The 22,065-nt window shown below is 38.8% G+C and overlaps 1 protein-coding gene across 1 annotated transcript in view; it reads right to left on the reverse strand.

Moving 5' to 3' along the window:
* The window catches only part of lrrtm4l1 (leucine rich repeat transmembrane neuronal 4 like 1), a 69,207-nt gene extending 47,930 nt beyond the window's left edge, over positions 1-21,277 (reverse strand). Inside the window, exons 1-2 of the mRNA XM_079803819.1 lie at positions 20,780-21,277; positions 2,135-3,777 (exon numbers count right to left, since the gene is read on the reverse strand). Of these exons, the coding sequence (XP_079659945.1) occupies positions 2,135-3,777; positions 20,780-20,783 (1,647 nt within the window). The 5' untranslated portion in view covers positions 20,784-21,277. The remainder of the gene's footprint in view (positions 1-2,134; positions 3,778-20,779) is intronic.
* Between the last annotated feature and the right edge of the window lie 788 nt (positions 21,278-22,065).

Here is a 22,065-nt window from a genome sequence, read left to right on the forward strand (position 1 = left end):
AATGATGTATAACACTTGCCTGAATGATAAAACAAACCACAGAGTTATTTGAGTCTCTTTGGCACTGATAAGAGAAAAAGCAAGTCGCGACCGCCGACTCGAGGGGGTTAATCAAGAAATAGGCTATCAAAAATCATGAAAACCACTGGTAACACTTTATGTTACAGTGTCCTTGTTACATGTTACATGTACTTACCATAGTAATAACAGTAAATTATGTATAATTACATGCAGCTAACCCTCAACTAAACCCTAATCCTACCATAACCCTATAGTAAGTACATGTAGTTACTTAATATTACTCAGTACTTAAATATATAATTACACTGTAACAATGACACCTTAAAATAAAGTGTAACCAAACCATCCATATCATCGGGTTCCATGAAGTTCCTTCTTCCCTGCTGCTATTAAGGTGTGCAACTTTCTCTCAGCTGAATATATTTATGAAGAAGTGTAGCTGCTACAATGCAAAGTGTTGTCTTACTTTCTCACAATCCAACACAAGAAGTACCTTCATGGGGTATACCACCAAGTACATTGACAAGGTGCAAATTAATCTGTCATGTAACCACCCACCCATTAAGGTGTGTTTTATACATCATCTTTAAAATAACCGACTAAATCTGAGGTATCAGTTAAATGGAAACTTGTATTGTCTTGAATTATTTTAGCACGTCTCATTGCCCTATTCTCTATGTTCATTGTCTCATTAATTCAACTCAGTGATTTCATTGCTCAAACTAAACATTTACAGATTTTAATAGCTATTCTTATTCAGTGATGTTTGGTTACCTCCATTAGCTAATTTGAATAAGTAGATCACTTCCAGTTGAGCATTTTGGTTTCTTGCCATATACAATTTCTCTTTTAAGTCCAAATAAACATTTTTATCAAACATGCATTGATAAGGTTTATCTTTTTGCACTGAGACATACTATAGAACATCAAATTAGGGAAGACAAAAATCATGATTTTACAGGTATACTCCTGGCTGCACTCTTTCAAACTGATAAGAAAAAAAGCAAGGTAATCACACTGGGGTGACGGAAGACCCCCAGGGGGATCAAATATCTCATTCAGGTCTCCACGGTCATTGTTTGGGACATGAAATATAACAATTTTTTTAAAAATGCAGCCTTTAAAATCTTCCAAAACAGCTGCTTAAAAATCACTTATGGGTTTCGACAGATAAAGAGATGACATGACACAGAGTGAAGTAGGCATTTTGCATGCCCTAATGGGTTGTGACAATCAATATATCATTAGCCTGCACTGCAATTTTAATTATAGACAGATGTCTTTTTATTTTTATTTTTTATATGTTATTTATGTTGTATTCTCAGAAGCGAAATGATGCAAACCCATTCCCAATGTAACAGGCATGGTTTTGACTGTCTTAAAAAGTCTCAAATCAGAGGTTTTCAGAAACCCTTTTACATCTCAAGTGAATATCAATGTTCCTAACACAAGCATACTAATCATAATCATGAGGACAAACAAAAATGAATAAGCCTTTCACAAGTGAAATAACTTAATGAGGCCAAAATCAAGATGCAGATGTGTGTGGCAGGGCAGTGCTTTTTGGTAAAGGAACCATTGACTCCTGGATTATGATTTACCTTGTACAACAACATTAGGGATGCGGTCATATTGGTATCAACTGATAAATATAACTTTTAAATGTCATCATTATCAGTCTGATAAGTAAAAAAAAAAATGCAGAGATATTTATTATGATGTTTGATGCCAATTTAAGCATGTGAGAGATCTGGAATTTCAAGGTGAGTTTTGCAATCAATCACACAAAATGTCTACTGTTACATAATATCAGCCAATTTACTGGTTATGAGCTTCTAAATACAAATAATCAATGTATCAACTAAAAATGTCCATATAGGTGCATCCCTAGACAAATTATCTATCCATTTAAAAAGTGGAGGCAAGGAAAGTAGACTAAATGAGACAATCCTTTCATGAGACAAGTAATTTTAAAGGACCTAAGGAGTCAAAGGTGCTTACCCTTGCTCTGGTGAATATTTGCAGCATGCACAATTAAGAATTTACCTCTATTTCCTGAGTCGGTCATTTGTTTTGATCTGATTTGATTTTAGGCTGCTTTCACATGTCATACCTCACATTCCCGGGAGCCGGATATGGTGCAGGTGCAGGTACCTGTCCCATTGCCCAGCACCTCCAAGGCTTCTGGCGTGGCTGCGGGGTTGTAGCTCATGTAATATTCCTGGAGCTGGGAGCTCAGGTTCTGCTCTGGTTCCTGACTCTTTTTCCTTCGCTTTCGGCCCACTGAACTCTGCTGCAATAGCCGGGTGGCACCAGGGTAACGTTTCCAGGAGATATAAATTATAGACAGGAGAAGGGACACTGAAAGGAACAGTGCCACGCCACCCATTACCACTTTGTGAAATGACATGTCCTGCTCAGGAGCTGGTGTCACTAATAAGCTGTCGGAAGATGAGGGTGTCCATTGACGGGAGTCTCTGGGATCTATGTTTGAATGGCTGGGAAAGGTGGGGCGTTGAGCCGGGCGAGGATGGGGAGGAGGAATGGGCGCCTCAGAGGCAGGTGAAGGCAGGGGTGGAGGCGGTGTTGTAGGAGCCATTGTCGAATCAGTTGGTTCAGGAGTAAGGTCAAAATTCGGATCAAAGGTCTGCAGATACAAAGGTGATTGAGCAGTAATTTCATAGTCATCACAGTCAATGAAGCTCTTTGAAGCCTCCATGACCTTCTCCCCTTGAAGGTGCTTGGGACTGCTGCAGATTATACTAGTGTCCTTGGTGCCTCTGAAATTCTTGAGCCAGACAACAAGAGGACAAATGCCTGGTCCGCAATCCCACATGTTGCCTGCAAGGCTAATGGTTGTTAGGGAGATCCAGGCAGCCACAACTTCCTGAGACACATTGGCCAGTTTGTTAGACTCTAAGTTGAGAACCTGAAGATTGGGAAGGCATTGAAATACTACAGGATCTAGTACCTGTATCTCATTGCCAGAGATATCAAGCTTCTGCAAGGTATACCAGCTCCACGGAAGGCCTTGGTTGACAGCTCGAATACGATTCCACTGTAGGTACAGGGCACGAAGGTTAGCAAGGCGAGGAAAGAGAAAGAAGTTGATTCGTGAAAACTGATTATGTTCCAGGTGGAGTTCCATAAGTCGAGACAAACCCAGGAATGCCGTGCGAGTTAGAACCCTAAGCCGATTATAGCCCAAGTCTAGAAACTCCAAACTTCTGCACTCCAGAAAGGCCCGGACAGGGATTGTCGTAAGCCCGTTGGAACGCAAGTGCAGATTCTGCAGTTTTCGAAGACCATAAAACTGGCCTGGCTGCAGCTCTTGCAACTTGTTGTAGGAGAGATCGAGACTGCGAAGGTTAGGTACTCCATGAAAAGTTACATTATGGAGCTGTGAAATCCTATTGGAGCTCAAGATCAACTCCTTCAATCGCCGCACCCCCTGAAAAGCACGACTATCCACAAATGTGATTTGATTGTGGTCCAGGTATAGCCACAGCAGCTGGTTAAGATGGGCAAACTGGTAGGGGAGCATTGTGTGCAGGTCATTGTAGCGCAGGGATAGACCTTGGCAACTAATCGAAATATTTTCTGGGACATCCTGGAAGCCAGCTGACTCACAATGCACAATTTTTCCCTCGCAGCGACAGCTATAGGGGCACATCCTTTCCCCAGAACTGAACAGCAGCAGGGAGGAGGCTTGAAGGATGAGGAGGCCTGCTAATCTCCTGTCACAAGCAACAGAACCTGCAGAGGGAAACAGCACAACGTCAACTTATGTTGTCTAACAAGAAGATCAATTTTATTTGGCTAAATATTCAGTTATCAACATGTATAATTAAATGCTGCTTCCATACACACCTACAATATTTTTGTGAGGTCAAGAGGTCTTTTTGACATAACTGTTTAATTCTCTTCTGTAATGTTTAAAAAACTGTTAGGGACCGTCAGATTTTATTTTTATTATTTATTTTTAAATCAAACACAGAATCATTTGCAATCTTGATGAAATTTAACTAGGATTGACGTTCAAAATTAGCAAGGGTGTTACTGTGTACTTGTATCACCCTGAAGTAATTTGTTTTGTAATAATGTCCACCTGACTATACATCATCACAAAATAAATAATAATTCAAATTAAATAGAAAATAGTAATACAATAAACATGAAAGATGCTGATTTTTAGCCTAGAAATCTAGACACACCCTAGCGGCAGCAAATCTAATTTGCAGCCAGGGCGTCTAGCAACTCTCCATTGGCTTGCGAGCTGGAAAAACCAAACTCTAGGCCAATCACATCGTGTATAGAGTCGATGGGCGGGCTTAACATAATGACGGTAGAGTTGCGGCGGTTCCGCATGCTACTTGAAAACAAAGAAGCTGGCGAACAGCGGTCTTTCGAATCGGCAGAGTTGTGCCAGACGACAGTTCCGTGTGAATTCCCTGCTACTTCTCTTCTAACAAAGAAAGGCACTGAAGTCATTCTTAAAAAAGGAAGATGTGTTCAGAGTCGGATATGGCAAAAGTTTAATCTATCAACTAGCTCTGCTTCACATTCTTCGTTGCACTGGTTGGTTGTAGCACTACCCTATTGCGTGCAGAGGGAATTTGAAACCATCTTTATCACGCGTCTCAGATTGAGCACTGTCAATGGTGTGTTCCCAGACCCAACATCTTGATGTGGGTCTGGCTTGTCAGACTAGCAGATTTTGTCTTCTGGATTTCTTTTCAAACAAAATGTGTTGCTCAAGGCACATTTTGTGGATCTTTTAGCCTCTTTGTTTGCTACTTATTTCAGGATTGGTTGACTGCATAATTGGAATTTGGGGTTTGTCTGTCTCTCCAAACTGAGCGGTAATAAATCAGTTCGTGAAATAAAACCTTCCCAATCCCTGTCAAGATTAGCACACACAAACCTATTACCTCTGATTGGTTTGCTTTTGACATCGGTCTCAGAATATGAGAGATCTTATATGCATATTCTATATTAATGAGATCATATGAGATCTCATATTCTAGAAAAACATCATAAAGAGCACCAGTATATGATGTAGAGTGTTTAGGAAGTTCTACACAGCATAAAGCAAATCACTATAAATCAATTTAGTTTTTGCCACTCTCTTTTGAATTAGACGAATTACATAAAGTGTCTCAAGAGAGTCATTTGGATTAATTTACTTGGAACCATTTTTAAAGCTTAGTAATTATCACCTATGAACTAGTCATCTTTAAGATATGACTAATGTCCAGCAATATCTTTAATGCCACATTTTTTACTGTTCTATGGAAATTGATTAGTCATTTTAAAGCTGAATCATTACATCAAACATAATTACTTTGAATCCATTTCCCCTGCTATTTGAAATGTGTTTCATATTGCATTATCCATGCCAGAAATGATGCAAAATGGACAATTTCATTACAATCTTTTGCATCTCATACGTTTTAAGTGACTGGAATTTTCTTTGCCAGGAAAAAAAGAATACAGCAATATGCAGAACAAAGAAAAATTGATCGAAGTCTTAATGTATAACCATTCGGTTGAAGATCTGCACTGCGTGTACCATGAACTCATTGTCTACTGTAAAAAAAAGGAGGACTGGGGCCATCCAAGCATATACAGCAAACTACAGAGTCATCAGTTTTACCAAACTATAATCCCATTGGTGCAGTTAAGAAAATTTCAGAGGAGGCTGAAGGAAAAAAAAAAACAAGAGATCACTGTCATTACATCTTACATCACTGTCCAATGGTCTCTTTTATGGGCTTTACGGTGACAAAACCAATTCAGAGTCAAAGCAATAAATATCATAATTACATATCATTGTCATCAATTGTGACATGGTATAGATTTCCTAGTAAACATATGGCCATGGAAACCATCAAACCGCTATTACCTGTCCTCTGAAGCTTTTTGAGGAGAAAAAAATGGCCCTGGGGCATCTCTCTGTGTTTCCAACTGACTTGTTGACTATTTCCAATTTGTATGCTTCACTGGTAGTCCATTACACTCACACATATTATTTCCCTCTCTACAAGGACACACATTTGCGAAGGGTCATTATGTTTGGGTCATGTTGTCCCACAGTCCATGCAAGTCTTAAGAACAAGAAAGAGGAAAGATAAAACGAATTAGAATAGATTAACCCTCACAGTGATTATGTAGAAAAACACACAGCACTGTCCATAAACTGTAGCCGCAAATGTAGTCCTAAAATACCCAGCCTCAAGTTCCAAAAAAAAGCTGTTAAGTACAAAGGTGTACAAAAGTCCAAGAACTACCTGTTTGTCATCCTACAATATAATATACATTGTTAGCCAAGGTCAATGTTTGGCTATAGTACATTCTTCAAATAGATCATCTGGCTGCAAAGAGCATATTTCTACTGAATTTCTAATGCCACAGAAAACTAAATTATAAATTACCTAAGCTGTGAATGTGGGTTACCACGCTGAATTGAATGTAATGAGACATTGTACTTCAAAATAATGGCAAGAAATGTGTATTTTTACTGAGATGTAGTTTACAAGGTCTCTTCCAGGCCATTATTTGAATAAAATGTTTTAATAACAAAAACAAAATTGCACAGCCAGTAGGGTTGTGCCAATAGACAATATTGTCAGCTATCTTCAATATCAAGAGGATTTGGCATCAGTGTATTAAAACATTAGGTATATTTAACAATGAATTATATCATTAAAATGATACTATAATAACAGTCTATAATATGTTAGAACACTGCAATAATTAGTCAATGAAAATTAAGAGCAGCTTTATTCAAACACATGCCCCTGGTTTCACAGACAAGGCCAAGCCCCACACTAAAATTTATATTTGAGCTGTTTTAATTGAAAGCAACTTGCTGATATACAGTATCTTAAAATACGTCACTGCAATTGTTTTGTCTCAAGATGCACAGCAGTAATGTTTTTTTTATTAATGGCATGTTTATAAAAGCTACTAAAATGTCCTAGTTGAACTAAGGCCTAATCCTGGCTTAATCTAAACCCTGTCTGTGAATTCGGGCCCATCTTTCAAAAAACAACTTATTTTTTCACTACATATGGGCCGCAAGAGATATTAAAGTCGTCATGAAATCAAAATCGATCTTATTTACTTTGTTAGCACACATTAGAGGTCTTAAGGTGAACAATTAATCCATGCAAATTAATAAACAGAAACAAATTGTTTGCCGTGGTAATCTTTAATCAAAATCTGAAAAGTAACTTCCGGTCTGAAATGGCGTTCCCTTTCCGATGAAAGCAGTTTGACGGCTTGGGTTTGAATATCCTTAACCACTCCCCTCCAACCGTTAGCCTGCTATGAGCGAGAGATGGAGAGGAGCGCTGAAGTAAAACCCTGCCCTCTATTCAATATTCCGTTTCACTTGGAAATACGTCACAGCACTGAAATAAAATCAGTTGCAACTTCCGGTTCACTGAGACTTAATTTATTTTCTTAAAGGCTGATTTGTATAGTAAAGAATAACGAGTTTACAGTAGATGTACGCGCTGGAGAATATGCTTGTTCAATGCCCGATCGGCGTATGACAGCAAAGTCCCGCGAGAGAGTTTCGAGAGCAAACGAGAAACGATTCGCCCTATGTACCCTCATTCTCCATTACTCCACTACTCCAAAAACGAGCCCACAAGCTTGAAGTTAACCCTATTGCTCTTTACTTGTGTGGCACTGAACTTACTTCGAAAGGGTAATTAATAATAAAGTAACTAATAAGCATTTCATTAAAAAAATAAAGACTATTTTTATGTACATAATTTTTATGTACTAAACATTTTACTGGAGAAGATGCAATTTACAATAAATATATTTAAATATATCGGCTTGTTTAAACATCTGGTTGAGGAAGAAAAAAATACGGAAAACTCAATCTTCATCCGCAGCAATAGTGTAGGGGTAAGACGCATGGCATCAAGATTTGACACAAATTGATCAGAGGTTTGAATCCGCCTTTTGCCAAACTCGCTCTGATCCTTTTTCCCATCACATATCAGATCGGAAAGGCATTTATTTTCAATGAAAATTAAGAAAATGTTAGAAAAGTGAAAATAAAGCTTCTAACGCATTTAATCAGTATTTATCAGGGTGTGTAAACAGACATGTGCTAATTAGAGACGATAAAAGTGAGTGGGTCCAATATCATTGGTCTTAAAAAGTGTTTGGGTCGATGTCATCTCCTGGCGAAACGCAGGAATTCATTCAATGCACTGCGCGACTCTCACAGTGCATTATGGGTGTTTTCTAGCCGTCAAGCATACATCGGTTGTAAACTCGTTATTGTGGTGCATTGTGGGATTGAATGAGTGCACTTAATAACGTCCACTATGGCCTTGGACACCACTAAATGGCTGTTCCCTCAAATAGTGCACACAGCTGAATCAATCATCCATCCATCTTCCGAACCGCACTGGTCCAGCGCAATATCATGCATACAGGTATAAATTATCCATTTTAAAATTATTATTATATTGTTTGATTAAGGTTACATGCTAGTTTCCGTGGCAGAGTTCAAGATAAATCTTTTCATTATTACTGTAGCTGGCAAACAGCAAGCACCAACTGCACAAACGGCAGCCTTTCCGGCGAACTTTGTGTCCGAAATCACTCACTCGTTTTCGAAGTGGACTATATTAGTGGACTAATGTAGGGAATAGTGAATGTGGGTATAGGGGGGGATTTCGAACACAGCCCATGTTTCAGTTTTAATTCGCGTGGTCATGAGCTGTGAAGGCCCCGCCCTCTGGGGTGGGGAGCAGCAGCTCATTTGCATTTAAAGGAGACACACACAAAACAGATCATTTTTCTCAAACCCAGAAATTGGCATTTTCAAAATTGCATGTTAAATGATCTGTTAGGAATTTGAATCTGAAACTTCAGACACACTCAGAGGACACCTGAGACTTATATTACATATTGAAAAAGGGGCATAATAGGTGCCCTTTAAGTGTATTAGCAGGAGTTTAATGTTGTAATGCTAAAAACATCTTGGTCTACATTTTAAATTCTGCAGCAAACTGGTATCAATAATTTTCATATTCCAGTTGCAATATTTGATATTCAAATCAACAAACTGCCAGCTACTGCCAGCTGATAACAGTAACTCTCCAATTTAGGATCCTTATCGACCAAGGCAGCACCAATCAATGGCAAGTTTGGCAACTGAGTAGGGTTGGGCATCGAGAACCGGTTCCAACTTGGAACCGTAAAAAAAAAACGATGCCATTGGAATCATTTAGAAAATTTGTTTTCGATTCCGATCATCGGTTCCAAACACGAAAGTTTTTGTCTCCATAGTGGCCACCGGATTTTTGTAAGTGCTTGCCACGCCCGTTTGTTCTGTTGCAGCCATGGAGCACGGTAAGCAGCGCTCAAAAGTGAGGCTTTATTTCACTTTAAAAAAAACCTGGGTCGGCACAGTGCAACACATGTGACAAACTTGTTTCTTGCACGGGAGGATGCACTACAAATATGTAAAAATATGTGGTGTACAAATGAACGAGTGTAGAATGTTTGACATGCTGCGCAGGTCCACTGTCTCGTCCCCCTCGGGCAACCCTGCACTAACCAATGTTATTAAAGGGATAGTTCGAACTGAAATGAAAATAAAGCCATCTTTTACTCACCCTGCTGTTGTCCCAGTGCCCTATGTCCTTCTATCTTTTTCGAACCTCAAAAGCGGAAATAAAAAAAAAATTGTCCTGCACGCGCTCCTTCCTATTATGGCAGTGAATAGCGAACAGGCTAAAACATTAAAAAAAATAAACAAATGTATCACGCAATGATACAGGGAGACGCGCGCCGTATATGGAAAGTGTTCAGAGGCATACTATAAGGTTTTGCGAGAAAGAAACCTTATTATTCAGTCAAAACACTGAGCTCGGCCATTATTCTGCGCACGTTCCTGTGTGTGCGCACCATGGTGTCAGCAAGCGCCGGCGCTCATGCCTACTATAACTCGCACTGTTGTCATTGCACCCAGGATAAGCACACACACGCACCATTTTGAGAAATCAGACTCAATAGAAACAAAAACGCGACTCTCGTCTTTTCTATAACGTATATGATAAGAAATAATACAAAAATACTAATAATAAAACCTCCTGAAGCGAATGTTGTGTACCGGTTGTCATGACATTATTGCGTGAGGCAACTGACGGCTTGGAGTGCGCACACACAGGAACGCGCGCAGAGTAACGGCCGAATTGCCCACGCTAGTAGCAGTCCTAATATGACTGCTGCTAATGCTATTGCTAAACCGGTGGAGACTCGGTGTGAAACTCCATTCACCTTTGCAGCAAAGCAGGGAAAAATGCCAGCGGAGAAAGTCCCAAAACTAAAATTCATTATTGAATCAAAATAAAATGTTCCTCTGTGAAATGAGCCTGTGACATGTTTTGACTCCACCCCTCAAAGAATCGGAATCGAGAATCGAAAAAAAAACGAATTCGAAAGTGAGAATCGGAATTGGAATCAGAATCGTTCAAATCAAACCAAACGATGCCCAATCCAATGAGGTTAATTATTTACAATACTCCTCACCAAAACTCAGACTCTGAATGTCTTTGATACGACTCAAACCAAGAGAATAACTAGCAAGCCACATACAAATGCAGCAGCACAGTAGTATTTGACTGCAAATGTCATTCAGTGTAAAATGAATCAGAGATCTATGGCAGACCGTGGTGGCAAGTGTGCCACCTGTATTACTGCAGATACGAATCGATCCGGACACCACTATTTTTACTCCGCAATTTAAAACACTGTGAAGGCTCATGCACCATAGCTCATCCAAGCTTAGTTTATTTAAAAGCCACTCATTTAACATTGTACAACTGTGGTAGACCCTTTTCAAATGGCTAGGGAAGATGCTGGCACATACAGCAGAGTCAGCTGTCGTATTCCTTGGCACAGTGACAAGCTGATATTTCATATAAATGCTACGGTGAAGATAAAGGCATAGTTCACCCAAAAATGAAAATTACCCCATGATTTACTCACCCTCCTCAAGCAATCCTATGTGTATATGACATTCTTCTTTCAGATGAATACAATCAGAGTTATATTTAAAAATGTCCTGGCTCTTCAAAGCATTATAATGGCAGTGAATGGTAGGCCAAAATTTAAAGCCCAAAACAAGTGTATCCATCCATTATAAAAGTGCTCCACACGGCACCGGGGGGTTAATAAAATCCTTCTGAAGTGAATCGATTGGGTTTTTATAAGAAAAATATCCATATTTAACACGTTATAAAGTATAATATCTAGCTTCCGGTGGACCGCCTTCTGTATTCAACTTACAAAAAAAGAGTAACTGGCGCAATGATGATGTCGGATGTAGCGTAAGTATTTTGAATTACAAGAGGCGTTACACTTTCTTCTTAAGTTGAATACGGAAGGCGGTCTGGCGGAAGCTAGATATATTACTTAATAAAGTTTTGAATATGGATATTTTTCTTACAAACCCATCGATTCACTTCAGAAGGCCTTTATTAATCCCCCAGAGCCGCTTGGAGTACTTTTATAATGGATGGATGCTCTTTTTTGGGATTCAAATTTTGGGCTGCCATTCACTGCCATTATAATGCTTGAATCAGCCAGGATATTTTTTAATAAAACTCTGATTGTATTCGTCTGAAAGAAGAATGCCATATACACCTAGGATGGCTTGAGGATGAGTAAATTATGGGATAAATTTCATATTTGGGTGAACTATCCCTTTAAGGCTATTCTCTAAAGTGCCAAGATAATGGCAAACCTGGATACAATATGAATTTTTGAAGCAGAATGGAATCAAATGGTTTTAACTCATAAGTTTGTGCATTTATATTGGTTTCACAAGACTAAAACTTCAAATATATAACTGGTATCCCGCTGCTTGCATCAAGCTCAGCTGTCAAGTCAACACTAATTTTAATATCACTTCATCCATATGATAGATAAATGTTTAATGAAAAGAACTGCACTCACCATATTAAAACTCCCTCTAAACTAAACTTTGAGAGGAACACCGAGTACAAATGTTACATTAATGGCTACCGTGAGACCAGCATGGCTACAGGAAATGCAAATGTGCCTATTCTTAGAATATAAAATAATGGTCATTTTCTCTACAAATCCAAACTTTCCCTCAGGTAAGATGAACTAGGACTCATAGCCAATGCATGATGTGTTTAAGTCCTACTCAAGTTTGTTAGATTCTCTATAGGATCCTCTCTTGAGCATGACTTGGTCCCATTTAAAGTAAAAATACAGCCATGCATATGCTAAACAGTCCATTCCCAGAGACTCCTGAACCATTTCACAACACTGATTTATGAGTACTGGGGCAAGACAGGCTGTAAAACTAGAATAAATAAAAGTTTATGTTTCAAGGAATCATTATGGATTAATCTATCCAGCGTTTTTGTAGGTATTTACCCACAAAATTAGTTTTTTCCTTGCCTCAATATGGGTCAATGAAAATATTTATTATAATTATTGGTAAAGTTGTTTTCGTCAAATGAATGAATTAAGAAATCAGGGTGGTTTCAAATTGATTTTCAGCTCGAATTGCCACCACAGTGAGATAGAAAATCAGAATATCACAGTTGATGCAGCTTTTTTGTTGGGCAACTAATATTTACTATACTTAAAACAAGAAAAATAATCTAACAATCCCAATTTCTTTTTTAATTATAAAAAGATAATTCATGAATTCAAATAAATGCAAGTACTCTATCAAGACTAAACTGACATTGTAGATTTAGAGGAAGATACTGACAATGTAATGTCATTATTTTGATAAAGTAATGAGAAAATCCAATTGGTATAGGGACACGTTTAGTTCCATCTCAAGAATCATAAATAATCCACATCAATAGTAATCCATAAAAATCAACTGAAACTGCACCCAGAAAGGCTCGGTTTTTATTTGGATAGGGCTCACCGTGGCTATTCCATAGCAATGTCAAGACCTGCTCTTTAATGTGTTCTAAGATTATAAAAAGTTTTAGGATAATTACATTTTAGAGTGGTTAAATAAGAGATCACTCAGCATGATGGAATCCATCCAGTATTTAACAAGAGATAGTAACAGCGCTCCAATCACTTGCATGGTTCCAGAGCTGGGATTCTGGATGTTATCCACATGTGACCACAGCTCAAGCACATCATTTACGCAGTCGAACCAAAGCTGCGATATTAAAATGATAGATTCAACACACATTAATTGTGAGATTGAAAAGTGCTGTAACTGAGTCACGCTCAGGATGTGGAGCGCAGAACAAAGGAGTGATTTATACTATGAAAGCATTATTTATGGCAGAATTGTGATTGTAAAATCAGCTTAATCCATTGCTATGAATAAAGTGTGTTGCAGTAGCAAGACCGATATACATTTGAATTGCACTTTAGTAACAGGATGCATGATGCGGCTCAAGATTAAAAATGCTAAATTTGGTGGTGATTGCTTGTAAATAAATTAAATGCTCCAATAAGATAAAAGAGAAGCTCATAACTGTAAAGACAGGCGTGCATAGACCAGTCATCTTTCATAATTCAATATTAAGAGAGGCATATTGCATACTGTGCAGCTGAATACTTTGTTGTGCCCATGGTTTTTAAAGGAATAGTACAATATCTGTCATTGTTTCAAACCTGCATGATTTTCAGCAGATATTTTGAAGAATGCTTTCACGTTTTGTCTATATAATGACAGTCAATGAGGACCGAAACAACACTGGGCACAAGAGCTGCACATTTAATTGTTAAAAGAGGACGATCTCGATTCAAACACTCACGGGATCTCATTCCTCAAATGACAATGTTTCGCCTATAATAGATCTTTGACAAAATCATACCGAATCTGCATTGGCGCTGCCACTGACCCAAGAGAAAGCAATTATCATGTGTAAGTGTCCCGGTGTGTTCTGGTTTTGTTTCCTGTTCATGTTTCATGTCTTTTATTTTGAAGTTTATCACTGTCGTTTCCTGGTTTGTCATGTGATTCCACTGTGCCCTCATGTGATCATGTCATGTGCTTCCCTAGTCTCTTGTGTCATTTTATGCCGAGTTCAGACAGCACGATTTTCAAACTCGTCGGATCACTGCTCTTTTCACACTGCATGACTATCTGGGCCAGCATTCAGTTGCTGCTGTGTTCACACTGCACGATGGATTGGCGACAGGGGGTTTCACACTGCATGACTGTACAAAAGGAAGAATCGCCGACAGCGCTGTCCCATCCGCAAATTGCGTTTCACAACCAAACACACGCGAGAATTGAGAAGGAAACAACGCAAGATCACACGTGCGTCAGACTGGAGTTCTCTCGCGAGACTGGAATTTGTTATTAAAAATATAGACTGCAGTGCAGAAACTTGAGATCCAAATTGTATGTGCGCTGATTTGCAGCAAAAAGGAGAAAAAGAAAAAGATTATGGCAGAGGAAATGGTTGGGGAGACACAGGGAGCAAGTGTTGTGTTCTGCAAAGAGAGTTTGAGGTAAATATATAATTTTGCACCGTGCTGCTGTTGCGGCTGGTCAAGCTAATGTTTGTGCTTTGTTTCTGTTTGATATAATTGTAAATATATCTATTAAAATACTGATATTCTGGTCCATAACTCCTCCTCGAACCTCCCGCTGCCCTGTTTCTTGCTCTCTCATTGGCTGTCGGTCATCGCAGATGTAATTGTCAGTCAAAACACATTTCATACAGCAGGAGTTTGAATCGCTGACAGGTCCAGATATTAAGCATGCCAAATATATCGCATTTTTTATCATCCACACTGCGTGATTGTCACTCACGTGCACAAGCACCGATTTGCCTATGATTTCGGGCATTTGTCTGCGATTTCGCAAAACCTGTCGGCGAGTCAAAATCGGGCTTAAAATCGGCACTCTGAACTCGGCATTAGGTGTGTTTGACATCGGCTGCGGCTGGATAGCGCTAAAACCAACCAGAGCAATGAAGAAGGTGAAGCGAAGCCAGTTGATAGATTAAACTTTCGCCGTATCCGGTCGGCAAAACTCCGAACACATAATCCTTTCTTAAGAATGACTTCAGTGCCGTTCTTTGTTCTTTTCTCAAAGAAAAGCTTAACTCCAAGTCTTCCAGAGTCGCGGCCAAAGCCGATTCGAAAGACCGCTGTTCGCCAGCTTCTTTGTTTACAAGTAGCACGCACGCGGAACCGCGGAAAGTTTTATTTTGATAAACATAACATCGCTACATGAAAAGAGGTTTACCTGTTATAAAATACAGATTTGTGAGCTGAGTAGAACTGAAGGTTTTAGAATAAACACGAAATGCACGTGATTGTTGTCATGCAGTGAATCCGGCCAATTGTGGAACAGTTGTGTCGTCATTAGCTCTCGTGCAGTCAGACTGTAGAAGCTACGCAGAATGCACCAGCCGGCTGCTCTCGAATCGCTCTCGCTGCACTTTGATGGCATATACGTCACAGTCACGTGACGCCGGCGCTGCCTCAAGTCGGACAAAATTTCGAACCAGCATGTTCTCAAGAACAAGTCAGCCAGCGATCGGTCTGCGCTAGTGATGTGACATTTGAACCGAGGTGTCGGAGCTTGTGTCGAGAATAAATGGCCGTGCCAGATGAAGCCCCGATTTGAGGCTTGTGTTGTTAACGGAGAAATCACGTGACCAATGACAAACGAGGAATCGGTTTGTGTGGAATACACCATCGGTTTGGTCTGAGTGTCGTTTCGGGTTCGAAACTCGCGCCACCTTGTGTTGTGGCGTGTCAGGACAGAGTAGTAGAAGTGTGAGTGTCAGAGAGTTATAGAGTTGTGTCATTGTCGTTTTTGTGGTTCATATGTGTTAGGGCTATATATTATTACATTATGCTATTATAACGACATTATTACTATTAGGTTAGATAGTTTTTCTCTAATAGAGTTTCCCTCTATTATTAGGTGTCTGCTGGATATACTGTTGATCACAGTATAAATAAATAATTAATTAATAGTGTGTCTGACAGTTGTCTTTGTGCAAGTAAAGTCAGACAGAGAAAGATACATATTTTATTTTATACCCAGGCAATGGACAAATGTCTGCTGAGGTCATTGGCTCAGGATTAATGGATTTGTCTGCTATTTCTTTGCACAATAGCTAGGTGTCACTAGTGAGCAATGATTAATGAAGCTTTGGGTAATGAACCTTTTGGTGAAGCAATGGGCTGCAAGGTCTCAGAGGTCCAGGACGCCGAACAAGTCAAACAAGCCTGTTGTCATTGGTTGATTTAGTCATGTGGGTTCTCAGTTCATTTCCGTCATTGGTACATTGTCTTGATTGTTCACAAGTGTGTCTTGTTAGTCATTAGTCTCTGTGCATTTAATGCCGCGTTCCAGGCAACCCGTAACCAGAGTTTTTCCAACCTTCTACCCGTGAAAGTACACTGGAACAGCAGTCAAACCCGTGACTTCCCACCTGTGAACTCATACTAGATCGATGCACTCCCAATTACGAGCTCTGACGTCACGGCCCGCGAAACAACAATGGCAGCCCCTACGGATGCGGTGTTTATGAAACAAATATACAAATAACGTAAAATAAAAGGTATAACAACTTCTCTTGCCGTATGCGCCATTTTTTCTCCACCGTTTCCCTCAAATAAGCAAGGATTAAGCACCTTTGGCGATAGAAATGATTATAAATGAGCATAAGCACAGTACGGACCGTCATGCTTTGTTTATATCTAGCTACTACAATTCCTCGCGCTCAGGCATTTTGCCGTGACTTTCCCTGGAACGTTACAAAGTCGCGAGTCGTGGTTTGAAGTCGCAACTTACGGGCTCAGAAACCTCCAGAACACAGCATAAGCCCTCATGTTTGCCATGTGTCTTTGTCTAGTATTGTTTGTGTAAACCTCTGTTGGTGAGTTTGTTTATATCAAGTCCAGGTTCGTGCTGATTTCAAGTTTAGTTCAAGTCATGTTAAGTCTAGTTAATTCAAGTATGTTGTTTACATTGCATCTGTTCACATTGGCATTGTATATAAACTGCACATGGGTTCTTCACCAAGCTCGCCTCCAGTGGATCATGACAGTAAGTATGAAATAGCTTCACAACAGTCTTTTCAACCACACAGTATCGTTATTTATTTCTGTGTTACAAATATTCTTATGATCACAGAAGTAGTGGATTAAAAGTTTAAAATTGTCTGTTCAGAATTGTGGGAGAATAAATTGATTCTCAGTTTTTCCAGAATCGTGCAGCGCTACAGGACATTCTATCATTAATTCTATGGCATTTTTCACTGAGGCATTTTTTATGAGGCGTCTTTTTTCTGTTCCACTGAAGAAATAACATTTCATTAATTGGGTCTACTGTCTCCATAACATTTACCAGGCTCACAGCAGTTTTAACGCATTGTTCTCAGTTATAGATACTTTAGGTATTGCTTTGACAGGGTGAAAGAATATACTGATATAACCTAGTAGAATGAAAACATTTGTCTTCTTTCGAAACCTATTCTCTCCAGTCAAACCAAACTAGAAAAAACAGCTTTGAAAGATACAAGGTCTGTGTAAAAAAAAAAACAAGTACGAATGTGAGTCACTTTCATCCCTGAAAGGTTGTTTTATGTTAGAAAAGAGAAGAAAAATCTAAAAGGTGCAGTAAGCCATTTCTGAGAATTCATCTTTGAAATCAACCCAAACATACAAAACCCTCCCTTCATTGCTCCGCCCCAAAAATGCATGAATGCAATGCAAGAATGGATGTCTCTTTATCATAGCTGAAGTGAAGCAAAATAAAGCTTAGCGGAAACTATAGTGAAGATTACAAATGAACGTCAAGGAAGGACAACAAATTTACCTACAGTACACAAGTATAGTAAGAGTTGGTTGTTGGTCGCCAGCAGCACACACTCAAAACCAATGTTACTCATCTATGGAGCAGAAACAACACAACCTGAGCGTCTGTTTTCACGCCTTTCCGCTGAGGTCTCTCCAGCTCTGGAAAGCTTTTCTAATATTAACACGGGTCTTAAAGGATTAGTTCGCTTTAAAATGAAAATTACCCCATGATTTACTCACCCTCAAACCATCCTAGGTGTATATGACTTTATTCTTTCTGATGAACACAATCAGTTGTAAGTTGAATACAGAAGGCAGTCTGGCGGAAGCTAGATATTTTACTTTATAGATTTTTAAATATGGATTTTTTTTTACACATCGAAGGCCTTTATCAACCCACCGGAGCTTTGTGGATCACGTTTATGAGGGATGGATGCACTTTTTTGAGCTTCAAACTCAATGGACCCCATCAATGCCATTATAAAGCTTGAACGCGGCAGGATATTTATTAATATAACTCAGATTGTGTTAATCAGAAAGAAGAAAGTAATATACACCTAGGATGGCTTGAGGGTAAGTAAATCATAGGGTAATTTCCATTTTAAAGTGAACTAATACTTTAAAGTCCTTGCCTGATCATAACCCTTCTTTTTCCAGTGGTATTCCTCTGAGCCTTTCTCTTTTGTAATGTCTCTTTGCCATCTCTCTTTCTACAGTCTTTCTTCACATCTCCCTCTTGCTCACGCTCTCTCCTCCCCCATCATGAGTGGACACGCCCTCTATTGCTGATTGGGTAAAAATGTGTTGTGTTGCTTGGTCCAATCCACTTTCAACAGCGTTTTTCAGAAATCGCTTCCTGCACCTTAAGGGGATTTTGATTGTGGCATGGTTGTTGGTGCTACAAGGGTTGGTCTGAGAATTTCAAAAACTGCAGATCTACGGGGATTTTCACTCATAACCATCCCTACGGTTTACAGAGAACAGTCCAAAAAAGAGAAAATATCCAGAGAGCAGCAGTTCTGTGGGCAAAAATGCCTTGTTGAGGTCAGAGGAGAATGACCAGACTGGTTCGAGCTGATAACCAACAGTAAATCAAATAATAACTCGTTACAACTGAGGTATGCAGAAGAGCATCTCTGAACGCACAACACTCCGAACTTTGAAGCAGATGGGCTACTTCCAGCAGGATAAGGCACCATGTCACAGAGCTCAAATCATCTCAAACGGGTTTCTTGAACATGACAATGAGTTCTCTATACTCAAATGGCCTCCACAGTCACCAGATCTCAATCCAATATGCACCTTTGGGATGTGGTGGAACGGAAGATTCACATCATGGATGTGTAGCCGACACACATCTGCAGCAACCGCATGATGCTATCATGTCAATATAGACCAAAATCTCTGAGGAATGTTTTCAGCACCTTGTTAATATGCCACGAAAAATGAAGGTGAATAAACAACCCAGTACTAGTAAGGTGTATCTAATAAAGTGGCCGGTGAGAGAATATTAAGTTAGAACTGACGTTTTAATAATTAAACTTCAAACACATTTAAAATGTATATAACCTGGAGAAATATTCCCTTGACTAAGTTGTGACAAATAGCCTCAGTCTCCCCTCTAGGCGTAAACTGCACTGTAAAAACTGTTTTGCCAGGTAATCTAGATCTAAATGAAATGGTTACCATTAATTAAATATTACTGCTTCTAAAGGAACAGGTCGGATTGAAACTGCTCTATAAGATCACAGCGTATTCATCGTTTACATTTTGAAGACAATAAAATGGTTTTAAAAGGAGTGAATGGAACAGACTGAAATCCTCCTCAGTGACTGGATGCTCCACTAATCTATCAAACTTCTTTATAGGCTACATGTTGTTGTCTCGGCTAGCCATGTCTGATTTGAGAACAAAATTCAACGAATCATTCTTTTGTATTACAACTTTTGGAGTGAGGATTTGACTAAAGGGGTGAAAAACTCATTTTAAAGGCAGAAATGTTAACAGTTAAATCTTGAGTGTAGGCCAAATGGCAGTTTTACATAGTTCTAATAGTACTTTATTAAAACATAATCTTTTCATACAAAAGATGTCAATTAATTGTAGATAAGTGTAGTTAGGTTCTAAATATTTTAGAACAAAATGTTTTTTATGAACGGAATCATGATTGTAAGAAACTAAACAGGGACAAAATAAATCACAATATGAATAGCTAAATCGAAAAACAGAAATGAACAGCAAAATCTGTACAAATTACTTAATCGGAATAAATCGTGTATTATGCCACCCTGTGATGTCAGAGACCACGTCATCAAAAGATGTCAATTAATTGTAGATAAGTGTAGTTAGGTTCTAAATATTTTAGAACTAAATGTTTTTTATGAACGGAATCATGATTTTAAGAAACTAAACTGGGACAAAATAAATCACAATATGAATAGCTAAATCGAAAAACAGAAATAAACAGCAAAATTTGTTCAAATTACTTAATCGGAATAAATCGTGCATTATGCCACCCTGTGATGTCAGAGACCACGTGATTACTTAAAAAAAGCTGTTTTTCTAATCGACACAAAATTGTACATTCGTACAATTCACAAAACACAAAGAACAGCCCATCACTAATTTGTGCGTTGCAATAACAAAAAAGCCAATCATTTTGACAGGCAAGCCAAAAATTATTTGAACACCTTGATAAGATTTTAATATTGGATGAATAATCTGACAAATGAGGGGTGAAAAAATGTATTCCTAAATTTCCTAGATAGCCTATGTAAAAAAAAGAAGGTGCATTTCTGTTTAATTTTACATAAATATGCAGACTTGTTTTAAATCTGCAAATTATATAACATCAATTATAAACATAAAGATATATTTTTTAATGAATCATCAATGGTACGGATAAACTTTATCCCAGGATGCCAAGTAGGCTACTCACCCATATCAGCCGCGCGCTTTTGATTCCACTCGCGTTTAATCCCTGCGGTTACTGCACAGATATTCAGTCTCTCAGGATCCACTCCAACGTAGACTTTTACCTTTTGTCCGAGCAGAATTACAGCCGAACTAAAATCATTATCAATCAGACTCCATGTCGCAAAACACTTTAAAACATACTGCGTCCCCCGTTTAATCCAACAAAACGGCAAACCGGTACATATCCAACAGCATTTAACATGATGGTCATCCGTCGATCAAACGGAATATGATTCAATTCTCGTTACGCAGCAATCAACTGTCTGAAGAAAAGAGCAAAAGTTGTTCTGGGTCGCATAATTGGAGCAATAATGCTTAAATCATGCGGAACTTATCGACCAGAGGTAAGCAAAGGCAAAAAAAGAACGAGTCTTGAGGGCTTTGTGTGAGAGGAAATCTGTGCTCGCCGCAGCAGTGGAGTCTCAGAGCAGCTCCGTCCCTGAGAAATATCACAGACCGTGATGATTGCGCGCTCCCGCCCTCAGGTCCTCCACAGTCATAATAAAGGTGACCCGGAGGCAAACCTGCTGCGGTAAACACTAGCAGAATGCCAGAACAGCCCCATACCCAACCAAGAGTGTTGATGAATGTAAATGACACTCCTTTAACCGCTAATAGAGACCCAGTGTGTGTATGGTAGGCTACCATTACAGGTATGGACACCAACAATGATTGACTGATTGTTTTTTCCCCCTCAGTATGACATTCTGCAACAGTAATTTATTGCTTTAACAATATTGACATAAATGATTAGATTATGCTAAACTAGTTTTGACCTAATTCCTCAACTACTTTACATCATTATCTCTGGAAAGGTTTACATTTAGGCTATGTAAAGATGATTTAGGCTATGCTCCATATAATCAATCAAATGAGAAATAATGAGAAAGAAAAAAAACGTTTGAAATAGTATTTTTTATAATATAACTATATATAATTTAAGTGACTCCCTGCAGTATATGGAACTACAGAGCTGTATGAATCTGACCCTTAACATTTTTTTCCTAATGTACTCAGGTTAAGACATATATCAAAATATTTTTTTATAAAATCACACAGATCTGGAATACTTGTTTCTGACTCAATCATGGAATTATGCATCAATATTTTATGTATAAACTGTATATTTGACCGAGGCAACCTTGCTCTGGAAGCTTTTTGTTCTCACATCTTCAAATAATTTCAGCTCAAATCAATATTTAATGTCCATTTATTTAATTACTTGGTAAGGCCCATGAGCAAGATAAT

The sequence above is a fragment of the Gobio gobio genome (assembly GCF_949357685.1).
Source record: "Gobio gobio genome assembly, chromosome: 22".
Classification (NCBI taxonomy): domain Eukaryota; kingdom Metazoa; phylum Chordata; class Actinopteri; order Cypriniformes; family Gobionidae; genus Gobio; species Gobio gobio.